This window comes from Nematolebias whitei, chromosome 9 (assembly GCF_014905685.2).
Source record: "Nematolebias whitei isolate Nwh7 chromosome 9, NemWhi1, whole genome shotgun sequence".
Classification (NCBI taxonomy): Eukaryota; Metazoa; Chordata; class Actinopteri; order Cyprinodontiformes; family Rivulidae; genus Nematolebias; species Nematolebias whitei.
This window is the reverse complement of record NC_056506.1, coordinates 39,688,804-39,701,753: the sequence shown is the minus strand read 5'-3', so window position 1 is coordinate 39,701,753 and position 12,950 is coordinate 39,688,804. Positions and strand designations below refer to the sequence as shown.

The window sequence follows — 12,950 nt, the reverse complement described above, 5'->3', positions numbered from 1 at the left end:
ATATATATATAATGTATATATAAACATTCCTCTGAAAAGTACTGCACTGAAAATAAGTGAAAAGGGACAGAGACAAACTTTGAAAATCCTTCAGAAAGCCTGAAGCACTATTTACTAGGAAGACTTTACAAGGTACTCAACATGAGGAATAAATAATAATAATAATAGTAATAAACAAAAAATAGAGAAAGTTTATGAATGCTGAAAGACGTTGCTGAAAAAGCTGCAACACAGTTGTTAAAGCTTTAAAAAACAACACTAAAAAGCTATAAAAAGCAGAACACTATAGCTAAAAGGAGACTAACACTAAATGCTAAAAGAAACAAAGGCTATAGGTAAACTCTAAATGTAGCAAAACCCTAGCTAAAAGTAAAAGAACACTAGCTAAATGCTAAAAGAAATAAAAAGCTAGATAAAAGTTCAATGTAATAAAACATAAAAGCTAAAAGTATCAAAATAATAGCTACAAGAAGCAAAAAGTAATCTAAAGGCCAAAATAAAAGAACGCCAGCTAAAAACTACAACTAGCCAAACACGCTAAATTATTAAAGAAAAATAACATTAGCTAAAAGCTAATTGTGTGAAAATACTAGCTAAAAGAAGCAAAATTATCCATCAGAAGATGGATGGATATGTGGCAAATGCCTAACAAAAAGCTAAAACTAGCCAAATAAGTTAGAAGCTATAAGTAAGCTAAAGGCAAACTAAATAGTAGCAGAGTAACTAAATTCTAAAAGTAGCAAAAGACTATGCTATAACAAAAGTATATATATATATATATATATATATATATATATATATATATATATATTTTTTTTTTTTTAAGTTAAATTAAATTCTTTGAAAAGTATTACAAAACCCAAAAGTTACCTGAACTGATCGTTTAGATAATTGAATGACTAAAAATAGCACACACTATGCAGAAGTAGTTAGTTCGCATAAATAAATAAATAAATAAATAAGTAAATAAAGGAGAAAGGTGAGGGGAAACCATAAGATACAGCTCTCCCCTGTGCTCATTCAGCCCTGCGCCATACAGCCGGGATTTACTCATCACTGAGCTACTACGAGTTGAGGGAACGACGCATGCGCACTGAGTCGAAGCTGCCGGTCGGAGGAGAAAAAAGCCTTATGTTCCATCGGATGTAATCAAGGCAAAGAATTACCTCTTCTCGCTGTGCATACATGGTGAAATTGTAAGTACCGGTAGCAAACAGGTTAAAACAGTAGCTTTGTGTGAGCGGAGCGTTTCAGGTCGTTTCATGGCATTTTTGTATTATTATATTGTCAGTGGCATGTCACAGTCTTAGCCGTACAGCGGGGCTTTGAGCAGGTCTTTTCGGTGGTTGTCCAGAAGCTCCACGGTTCTTCATGGTGGCACTGACTCTGATGTCACTCTAAATGTTGGGTTTTCCATTTAAACCAGCTCATATTTGAGCTTCAAACAGAACAGATCAGAGGTCCCCCCCACCCCCCACCCCCATAGTTAAGAGTTATCACGATTTATTCCGTGAATGGATAGCCGACCACCCCCAGCCCACCCCCCCATTTCACCGTCTGTAGCTGTTGAGTGAAACCATAGCGTGTCAGCGTTGAGGCAACGCGTAAAAAGATGCCATTTGGCAAAGGCGCGCGCAGTCTGGTGCCAGCTCGGAACCAAAGCGGCGGATCCATTTTAGAAATGACCAAATCACTGGATGTGATGCGGGGCGAGATTTTGCGAGCATGCGCCTCCACCTCCTCCACCCTTTCCCGTGAAACGCGCCAGATCTTTACAGTTTTTTTTTTCTTTTTTTCCTTTAATATATTTGTGACATCGTGTCAGGTTGTAGCCGGATGATGCCGTGTGTGTGTGTGTGTGTGCGCGTGTGTGTCGGAAGCGACAGCTTTGTTACATAAAATGATGTGACAGGATTTGGCAGTGACTGACCTGGTGATGACACATTTGTTAGAAGTCATCCTGTGTGAGCTTAGCCTCTTCATATCTAAACACACACACACACCTCCAAAACGAATCCCCTCATGTATACTTGTACCCTGAAGGGGTATGACAATGACATGTTCAAATAGACATATGATTTCTGACATGATTGCAATTAGGAGCTCATACTTAAAATGTCATATTTATAAAGTTTGGACTTGTACCTCGTAAACTCGTAAAATCTATTTTTTCTCACATGACATTAAAACTCATACCCTTATGGTGCAAAGGCTAAGATGGGCCTGTGATAGGAAAGTCGCCGGTTTTACTCCCCGGACCAGTAGCATCAAAATGTGGGTGGAAATGGTGAAACACCCACACCTGTCTCCACCCCCATTTGCCTCACTCTGGGCCCTTGAGTAAAGCTCTTAACCCCCGCCATCAGCTCCCCCAGGTGCACGCAGCTCCCGGCTGTGGTAGCTCGGTGACCTGTGGTTGTGTCAGTAAGGGCATCCGGCATAAAAACAATCACCAAGTCTCTGTGGGAGTTAGTTCACTGTTGACCTCTGATGAAGGGGTCAACAGCCAATGAACGGGTTGCCTTGTGCCTTTCGTGACGGAGTTTCCGTTCAAGATGGCCGCTGCAGCCAGAACTCGCGAGATGTGGAATATTGACTCTTAGTTACTGTCACATGAAAACTTATCTTATTATTTGTAATTCTGAGTAAGTTATACACATTTTTGTCTTGGCAAACGTAGATTACCTGTGGCGGCCATCTTGATCTGGGTTGACTCCCCATGCCAATCATTTGTAGACATACGTCCAGTGATTACTTCCTGTAAGGTGCATTAAAATCTGTCCAGTGAATTCATGAGACAATTCTCTAACAGACAAACACTGTTGATTAAGTTAGTGTTCAGCAAAAGTGTTGAGGATGACTCTCAGCTACTACCACACCAAACTTGAGCTCAATATCTAAAACTAGTTGCATCATAACCATTTTTGTGTTGACTATAGCTGCTTGCATCCATCTTAAATGGGATCCCTAAGCTAATCTGTTGTAGATGTTCATTCAACGATTGCTTTCATTCAGTGTCATTCCAATCCATCAAGTGGTCCACAAGATATTTTGCTAACAGAAAAGCCAAACGATTGCACACAGATATAGGCAAAAAGCATTATTGCTCCATCGTTGTTTTAAGCGGCAGGTGATAACGTACGTGTGAAACCACGCATAGCCATTTGGAGAAACAGGCGACTGAAATTTATACTTGTTTTGTTTCTTAAACGAGAAAACAGCATTCCTTTGGAGCATCAGGTGCACAGCACACAGGTGTTAAATGTGAGAACAATTTGAATGAAGTGATTTTTTTTCCTGGTAAAAAATGTGTCAAATTGGATTGATGGTCAGGATTTCACATTGCCGTCACCTCTGCTGTCAGATGGCAGCGCACCCATCGCTGCCCCTTGCTATACTTGTTCCACTGCCAACGATTCCCACCACACTAATGCACTGCAGGCCGAAAGCTTTTCTTACCAGATCAAATCTCACTTACATACTATTCCTGACATCAATACTCTAAACTCATCGCTTCTCTCTCCCCTCTCCGCTGTTGTCTATAGCCCATGGGATCAGAGCGGATGGAGATGCGAAAGAGGCAGATGTCGGTGCAGCAGGAGTCGGCTGCGGGGGGAACTGCACCGGCCCAGCAGGACCAGCCGGGCCAAGCCAACCCGCGGGGCTCGAATGCGTGTTGCTTCTGCTGGTGCTGCTGCTGTAGCTGTTCCTGGTAGGTCTTCACCAGCCGAGAGCGTGCTCGCTCACTGGGGCTCAGCACGGCCGACATTATTGCATGTAAGACAGCACAGCCTGAGCTACTGAGCCTCAACAGCAGGCCCTCAGCTTCTGTCTCACGCTCTCGACAGATTTGCATGTGAGCTGTGGATGTCAGTTTTGCAGCAGCCTTGTTGTATTCACGAAAGCCCAAACGTCCCCCTCACTATAAGCTCTTTCTGTGGCCTAACGGACAAATCTTAATCAATCAAATATCAGAAAAGGTTAAAAAATATGTTTCTATCAACTCCATATATTGATCAGCTTTCATTCAGCTTGTGTTGTGGTTTACAGTTTGCACTGGATGTCAAACTCCATTTCATTGAGTGTGCATGTGCAATGACAATAAAAATGCCGTGTACCGTATTAAAAGATTGCGATGCAGGCAGTTTAACCTGTGTAAATATGGTTTATTGTGGAGTGAGATCATATGTAGCAAATTACAATTCTGAAAAAGAAAATGTGTAAAATGTAAAAGCAGAATGCAATAAGATGCAAATTGTTTCAAGCCTTTTTTTTTGTTAGTGGAACATACCAAATGTCAAAATTGAGGCATTTCATCATGTTTTAAAGGAATAAATAGAGTAAATTTTAAGTTCATGACAGCAATATATCTAAAGAAAGACAGAACAAGGCTGTGTTTACCACTTTGAAGCATCCCCTCTTCCTTAACAGTCTGTAAAAATAGGGACTTTTTGGAGGGGAATGTTTGTTTAGCGTATATCTTAGTGTGTATCTTACATCCTTATACTATATACTGTTTCTTTTTACACTTTATAGTTGGGTGTAACTGGGACCCTGTGTACATCATTTTGTTCCACCTCATGTACCACATGTGTTGAAATGACAATAAACCTACTTGAACTTGACGTGCCATTCTTGTTTGATTTAGGATTCTAGTTGTTCAACAGATCTGGCTCTTCTTTGATGATTTTTTTTTTTCCTAGATGTGTAAGCTGTCAAGGTTCAAGGTTCTTTATTTGTCATTCGCACCACATGTGGTACATGTGGTGGACCGAAATTGTGTACACAGGGTCCCAGTTACATCCAACCAAAGTATAAAATGTAAAAGAAAAACAGTAATAAGATCTAAGATATGAACTAAGAAAAACGTTAACTAAAAATACACTAGTAGTATAAAAACAATACGCCGAACAGCAGCACATCATATCCTTTCCATAGGCACAAATGCACCCCCATACCATCAGAGAAGCAGGCTTTTGAACTGTGTCACCCGCTTTGAATGTTAGCCATTAAATGACCTATTATCAGTTGCTATCATCCCCATATGTAGCGTTCAGACTGCCCCTCCTGTACCTCCTAGTGGGTTTAAAGGTACATTGTTAGCGCTGTTAGCACTAAGCTCACATGGTTAGGTTCAGAGTAAAGGGTCTGGGCTTGGGTTTAGGGTCTGGGTTAGGTTTATTCAAAAGGGTAAGGGGGTTAAGTTTAGGGTTCAGTGCTCTGGGTCTGGTGTAAGGTTAGGTTTACTTAAAGCTGACAAAAAAAAACAACAACTTCCTGTTTTACCCGCGTGCGACGCTGCATATTATCAGCGATACAAACATAACTTTAAAACTGCTAGGAGGTAGAATAACGTCCATTTAATGGTCTGATAACATCCGAAGCCGCTGACTTATGTGCTGATATCAGGCTGGCTCTTCTCATTTGTACAAAAGTCATCTGTGGTTTCCAAAACGAAGGCCAAATTTGCATTTGTCTGAAAACAGAACAGTTTTCCACGTCGTCTCAGTTCATCTTAAATGAGCATCGGTGGAAAAAAAAGTCAACATTTCTGAATGGTGTTCACTTACGGTAGTTTCTTTGCAAAATGGCGCTTTAACCAGCGAACTGTGTTTACAGACAATGGTTTGTAGACTTATTCTAGAGCTCATGCAATTATGTCAGACCTGTTTTTAAGAAAGCCTGAGGGTCGTCTGAAGATTATAGGCATCCACAATTGACTTTCAGTCTTGACCTTTGTGCACACAGATTTCTCTAGATTCTTGAAAATGTTTGATGGCACAATGAAATGTAGATGATGGGGTATCAAAATTTTCCCCCAACTATTATTGAGGAACTTTATTCTGAAATTGTTTCACTATTTTTAGATGCAGTGTTTTGCAGACTGGTGACCCTCTGCCCATCTTTATTTCTGAGATTCAGTTTCTCTAAAATGCTCTTTTTATAACCATTCCTCTTACCAACCTGCGGTCTGACCCTAACTCATACCTCTATAGTCTTTCATTGCACCTGCCCCAGCTTCTTTGAGATGTGTTGCTGCCATCAAACTCAAAATGACCTTTTTTTTTATTCCAGAAAATTGTAAATAAATAAGAAAATTCAACGTTTGATTAATAAAATATTGATTTATTCGTTTTATTAATCATGACTTCTCATTTTATTTAAATTTTACACGACGCCCCAATGTTTTTGGAAATTGGATTCTACAAATGAATTCTTGAATTTTATAACCTTGTTGCCTTTTAGGTGTGAAGAAATTATGAAAATATAAAATAAAATGCTGTAAATCACACTGCTTATGAGCAACATGAGCAAAACGTATACAGTAGATAATGGTTAAATGGTTAAAGTATTTGGTGTTCTACAGTTAATTTGTCTCTTTCCATTAGGAATGAAGATCGAGACGATAGGAATCGAAAGGCATCATATGACATCAAAGAAGGGACCTCAGACTGTGAAGACTGGTCAGCTCATATCACTGCATATGAATTCCCCATATATTACAAACTAAACTGAAAAAATTAAATAAACGCAACACTTCATGAGCTGAACTCAGAGATCTAAGATTTTTTCTTTGTACGCAAAAAGCCTTTTTCTCTCAAATATTCTTCACAAATTTGTGTAAATCTGTGTTAGTGAGCACTTCTTTACCGAGATAATCCATCCACCTCACAGGTGTGGGGTCTCAAGATGCTGATTAGACAGCATGATTGTTACACAGGAGTGCCTTAGGCTGACCACAATAAAAGGTTAGTCGAAAATGTGCAGTTTTCTCACACAGCACAATGCCACAGATGTCGTAAGATTTGAGGGTGTGGCCTTTTATTGTGGTCAGCCTAAGACAAACCTGTGCAACAATCATGCTGTCTTATCAGCATCTTGATACGCCACACCTGCGAGGTGGGTGGATTATCTCGGCAAAGGAGAAGTCCTCACTAACACAGATTTACACAAATTTGTGAACAATATTTGATAGAAAAAGGCCTTTTTTGTACTGGTACATAGAAAAAATCTTTAATTTTTGAGTTCAGTTCATGAAAATGTGAGCAAAAATAAAAGTGTTGAGTTTATCATTTTGTTCAGTGTATTTCTATTTTTCCAATTTTGAAGTCGCTCACTCCCATGTTCTCATTCTCTATGCAGTCCTAAGCCCACGTTGGAGGAGGTGCACTCATGGGGGCAGTCGTTTGATAAGCTGATGTGTTGTCCAGCGGGGAGGAACTCTTTTCAACAGTTTCTTCGCACCGAGTTCAGCGAGGAGAACATGCTCTTCTGGCTCGCATGTGAAGAGTTTAGCAAAGAGACCAATAAAAGTGTGATAGAGGAGAAGGCCCGGGTCATCTACGAGGACTACATCTCAATTCTGTCGCCTAAAGAGGTCTGACAGTATTTTTATTTTATTATTTGTTTCAGTGAGGGAAGTTTTATATTACTGATGAATTTAGGGTTAGATACAAGTATCAATATCACTTTTGTGTTCATATGGGAACTGTTCATCTTTAGCCAAGATGCAGTTAGCTGTTGAGCTTTTGTTCTTCTCTTTATTTAGAACAACTTTCTTAAACTGTTTTCCCTCTTACCTCTGGTACGTACTCTGGGGTACCTCAAGGCTTAATCTTAGGCTCCATTGTCTAATTAGAAAACTACCTTAGATCACTTAAAGTCCATCCATCCATTATCTTTACCCGCTTCTTCCATTTTGGGTCATGGGGGTCGCTGGTGCACATGTCCAGCCATCACTGTGCGAGAGGCGGGGTACATCCTGGACAGGTTGCAAGTCCATCACAGAGACACATAGAGACAAATGAGACAAACAACCATTCACTCTCTCACTCACACCTAGGGACAATTTAGAGTTACCAATAAGCCTTACATGTAAGTTTTTGGTCTGTGGGAGGAAACCGGAGCACCCGGAGAAAACCCACGCATGCACGGAGAGAACATGCAAACTCCACCCAGAAAGGCCCCTGGACCGGGGTTTGAACCAGGGACCTGCTCGCTGAGAGGCAGCAGCTCTACCAGTTGCGCCACCGTGCCGGCCTCACTTAAAGTCGATCTTTAAAATCAGTTGTTTCCCTAGTGGCTTTTGATCTATTTCAAGCAGGACATTTGTTTTCTAATTCTACATATGTTAAAATAGTTGTATTTGAATACTTTGTTTTTAATTGTTATTTTAATCAGATAGATAGATAGATAGACAGACGGACGGACGGACGGACGGACGGACGGACGGACAGATGGACGGATGGACGGATGGATGGATGGATATCTTAATTGTCTGTTCCTTTGTAAAATAGAATTAATTTTTTTAATTTATTTTAATCTTTGTACTACAACACTTTGGCCAGCTAAGTATTTTAAGTGCAATATAGTAAAAACACCAAAAAAAAAAAAAAAACCCCAACAACTTTGATTTAATCTAAGAAACAGGAAAGCAACAAAAACAAAATCACTTCCCATGACATAACTTATGCAATGCGTTAAACCTAGACAGTGAGCTGTAAAGCTGCAGTATTTTTATTTTAACAAACTAAGCTAACTTGAGGAAGTTTTAAAGGGATAGTCCAGTGATAATTGAAAGGCTGTTCTGTCAAAAAATAAATATAGTATCATTAGCTCCAAAGAACACTCTGACAGCTCAAAAACATTCTTCATGGATATTTAACATTTGTGATAATCATCCATAAACCTTGACCAAAAATCCCCCGAAAAAAACACAATTTCAATGAGGGTGGCACGGTGGCTCAGTTGGTAGAGCTGACACATCTCAGCGAGGTCACCGGCTCAAATCCCAGCTGGGGGGCCTTTCTGGGTGGAGTTTGCATGTTCTCTCTGTGCATGTGTGGGTTTTCTCCAGATACTCCAGTTTCCTCCCACAGACCAAAAACATGCATGTTAGGTTGATTTAACTCTAACTTGTCCCTGGGTGTGAGTGAGAGAGTGAATGGTTGTTTGACTCGTTTGTCTCTATGTGTCCCTGTGATGGACTGGAGACCTGTCCAGGGTGTACCTCGCCATTCACACAGGGATTGCTGGTCATGGGCACCAGGGGCACCAGTGACCCGAAAAGGAAGAAGCAGGTAACAAATAATGGATAGATGGATGGATGGATGGATGGATGGATGGATGGATGGATGGATGAATGGATAAATACAATAAAATAAAATATAATGCAATCAATACAATAGCAACATGAATGTTGTTCAGCTAAGAAAATAGTGACAAATTAAACATCCAAAAGTGTAGAGGTTTAATAAAGGCCAATGAAGCATTCTTTCACACCGGTATTTAAGGAATAAATGTTTTACAAGCCCGGAAAAACAATAAAAAATGGGCCTGTTTGGCTAGCCATTAGCCTAGTCTGGATAAAGATGTACCGACACTTATGCCCTTTTCTCTGCCATGCTTTATTTCGGCTGACTCTGCAAATAACACACTAACTATTGATACCTGTTTTTTTTTTTTTATGTTTCCTTTGAACTAATGCATACTGTTCATCGTGCATCCTCTCTACTTCCAGGTGAGCCTCGACTCCCGTGTGCGTGAGGCCATTAACAGGAACATGCTAGAGCCCACTTTGCACACGTTCGACGACGCCCAGTTGCAGATCTACACACTAATGCAAAGAGACTCGTATCCCCGCTACTTGAACTCCCCAGCCTACAAAAACCTGCTCAACACTCTGTCAGAGCAGTCCCCCGAATCTTAGGGTGGTGACAACCTGTGATCTTTTAACTTTCTCTGACCTTCCCCCACCCCCCTTAAAAAAAAAATAATAATTTCTTTGTATGTTCAGTGTAGGATTATGTGAGCCAGGCTTCGGGCCCGGCCCCTCCCAGGGATTTCAGAGCTATTGTGATCTGCACCTGACTGAAGACACTCAGGTCTCAAAATCTCCCGAGGGCTCGACATCGCAGTACTGCTACAGATCAGCACGGCAGAACACTCCAAAGGAATAGGAATACACATCAATTGATTTCTTTTTCTTTCTTTTATAGAAATAATCTATTTTATTTGTGTTCAGAATTTTTTATGATATGTTTTTTTTTTTTTTTTGTATGATTGTTTGGGTCAGGGTGATTCCTACTGTAGAATATATATATTTATGAGTTTGTAAATAGTTCAAATGAAATTGTGGGTATTTTATGTGGAAACGCCTGGTTCCATTTACTGCGTATGAAAATCAAAGCTCAAGTGAAAGCTACACGTTAGCTCGACTTGCAGGCAGCTTTGTGGGAAACCGTTTAATCTACCTGGGTTTTAACGTTTTGCTTTTTGTTACCTAACCTCACACTTCAGCACCTGTGGCAGCGACTTGGCAACTCCAGTTCGTGTAGAACCCATGTGGGACTGAAAATACTGTTAAGTGTGATGAAATTACAATAGCCTGTGTAACAGGACTTGTTTCCATACAAAAAAGGTTATGAGAGTGGTTTAACTTTTGCTGTTTAGTCTTATTTGTTATTTAAGACTAAATTTGTGTTATAAGTCACATCTCAAGGGGCAGCGGTTGCTTAGCGGCCTCTAATGCGGTCTCGTCATCCTGAGGCTGCAGATTCAAGCCCAGGCGGCGTCAGGAAGAGCATCCGGTGTCAAACAATTGCCAAATCTTTTGTGCAAGTTCATTAGTTGAGATAAACTTCAAAAGGGAGCAGCTGAAAGAAAAACAATAACAAGTCACATCGTATGGATTTATTTCTGGTGTGATGTGTAAATCTAAGTAACTGTATATGAACCAGAGAAAGTATTATTTATCGTATTTATTATCAATTCTCAAAATACAAAAGGTACAGAATATATTTGAATCTATAAATGGAATAAGCGTTACTGCACTGTCAAAAAATATAAACTTTATTTTATACTTTATTTCGTGGGTCTGCAATTTTCCAGTAACTTTCAAGGATTTTCCTGAAAAGAGATGCGCCCTTTGGGTACTAAACATGACGAAATGAGAACTGAGTGCATTCGTTTAGGTTAATTATTTATAGTTTATGTTACCATAAACTTACAATGATCCATTGTGGATTTAGAGAGTCAGACTAGTTGTTTGGACACATTAATGGTACCACTCTTCTCATCTTCATGTGAAAAAACACATGGGTGTATTCCCCAAACTGTCCCACGTTTGGTTTTGTTCTCCATTTGCACCAAAATGTTCATTGCAAACACATGCATTGCACTCGTTGGAGGAGTTCTAGCTTTTGGGGAGCAATTAACCAATTAAGCAGTTATTAATGTTCTAATTTAGCAATAATTACCACTAAACTACAAAGCTTTATTTATTTATTTTCAGAAAACATGTAAGGACAAAGTGAGAAATTACAGACCTGTTTAATGAAGCATATATATATATATATATATATATATATATATATATATATATATATATATATATATATATATATATATATATGTGTGTGTGTGTGTGTGTGTGTAAAGATATATAAAGATATAGATAAATGATTATGGTCAGAACTGATGGGTCAGGCCAGGTTAGCAGAAACACCAAAGCTACCATGTAAACTGTGTTTTTATGTGTAACGAGAGCATTTCCATTGACTAAAATTGGAGTTGCCAAGTGTTAAATACTTTCAGTATATACATAGATTTTTATTATTATTATTATTACTTTGTTGCCTCACAAACGTGTCGCTCAAAGACAAGATCCTCACATGGGGAAGTGCCTTGACATTCAACTTTCTCACATCTTTCTCATGGGCAGTGGATATTTACTGACCTTTGCCATAAAGGTGGTTACTGGAGCCAGTTTGCTGGAAACCATCCCTCTCATTGGCCAATTTATCACATGTATTTTGTCTTGATTCCTTAGTCGTGACATCGGCTTATGTCAGGATGGTGATAATGGCACGTCTTTTTATTTGTTTTTTATTTTTGCTAAGACAGATCAGTGGATAGGGCTGGTTGATCCGAACCTCTTGCCAATTTGTGTGCTTCACGGAGGCATTTCTTTTAGAGTTAACTTTAATATGTGCAATTTGAGCTGATGGGCACACTGCGCGGGTCAACCTCAAAACACAATCTAAGCCAGTGGTTTGGAGAGATGCCTATAAATGTTTCTTCTGTTTACTATATAAAATGTGTTATTTTGCTCTGTTTACTCAAGAATACATTTATATATTTAAAAAATATAATAATAATGTGAATGTTTACAGTATATGGTTTAGTTTTTTTTTTTCTGCTACTCCAAGAAAATAATGACTTGTGGGCATTTGAATTAAAATAAAATAAAGCACAATAATTTTACTTATTCTAGAGTGAGCTCATCATTAAACACAAATTATTACTGATGTTTACTTGGGAACACTAAATGGTTGTTTTCATTTGTTACTGTATTTGTGCAATTACAGAAAATAATAAATACAAATATATATATTTTGTTCATCATCTGAAATTTTTTTGATACAAAACGATGTTAAACAATCAGATATTCCCAGACAGCAAGTTTGTCCCTTTAAAGTTTCCCAACATGGAAATACTGAAGGTGTTAGACAGAGATGTGTTATACAGTAGATACAGGTTAGAAAAAATATTATTAAAAATAAATACTATGCTGATTATCTTGCTTTGTGTAAATAAACATCAACATGAATGCATATAAAGTTACAACATTGGTTAAAAATAACTGCATTACTTCTTATTTTGGATGAACATAAACTGATATGAAATTTTTTCTAAATTTATTTACTCTGAAAAAAATCCAACATTTAAGGAAAAAAAATCAACATTAATTTAATTATAATATAAAATGAACCATTATGCCTTGAGCAGGTTATTTTAAATGTATGACTTGTTTAGCTGCAGAACTTTTCATTACAATGACACAAAGTCTCTTCTAACCATTTTTGCCTGGTTAGAAGGAAATTAATGTTTATATTTATGTATTTATTGTTGTTTTATGCAAGAAACTATCATGTTGGCTCCATTTAGAT

At 38.6% G+C, this 12,950-nt stretch overlaps 1 protein-coding gene across 3 annotated transcripts in view; it reads left to right on the top strand.

Annotated features, from left to right (window-relative positions):
• Positions 1–10,012, top strand: part of rgs20 (regulator of G protein signaling 20) — a 15,439-nt gene extending 5,427 nt beyond the window's left edge. For 2 of the 3 annotated variants that reach the window (XM_037681807.1, XM_037681809.1), the window contains exons 2-5: positions 3,546–3,712; positions 6,390–6,464; positions 7,144–7,378; positions 9,521–10,012. In XM_037681807.1, coding sequence (XP_037537735.1) covers positions 3,546–3,712; positions 6,390–6,464; positions 7,144–7,378; positions 9,521–9,709 — 666 coding nt within the window. In that variant the 3' untranslated portion in view covers positions 9,710–10,012. Of the gene's footprint in view, positions 1–1,069; positions 1,197–3,545; positions 3,713–6,389; positions 6,465–7,143; positions 7,379–9,520 lie in introns of those variants that run through there. The other variant, XM_037681808.1, reaches the window with a different exon arrangement.
• Positions 10,013–12,950: the final 2,938 nt, after the last annotated feature.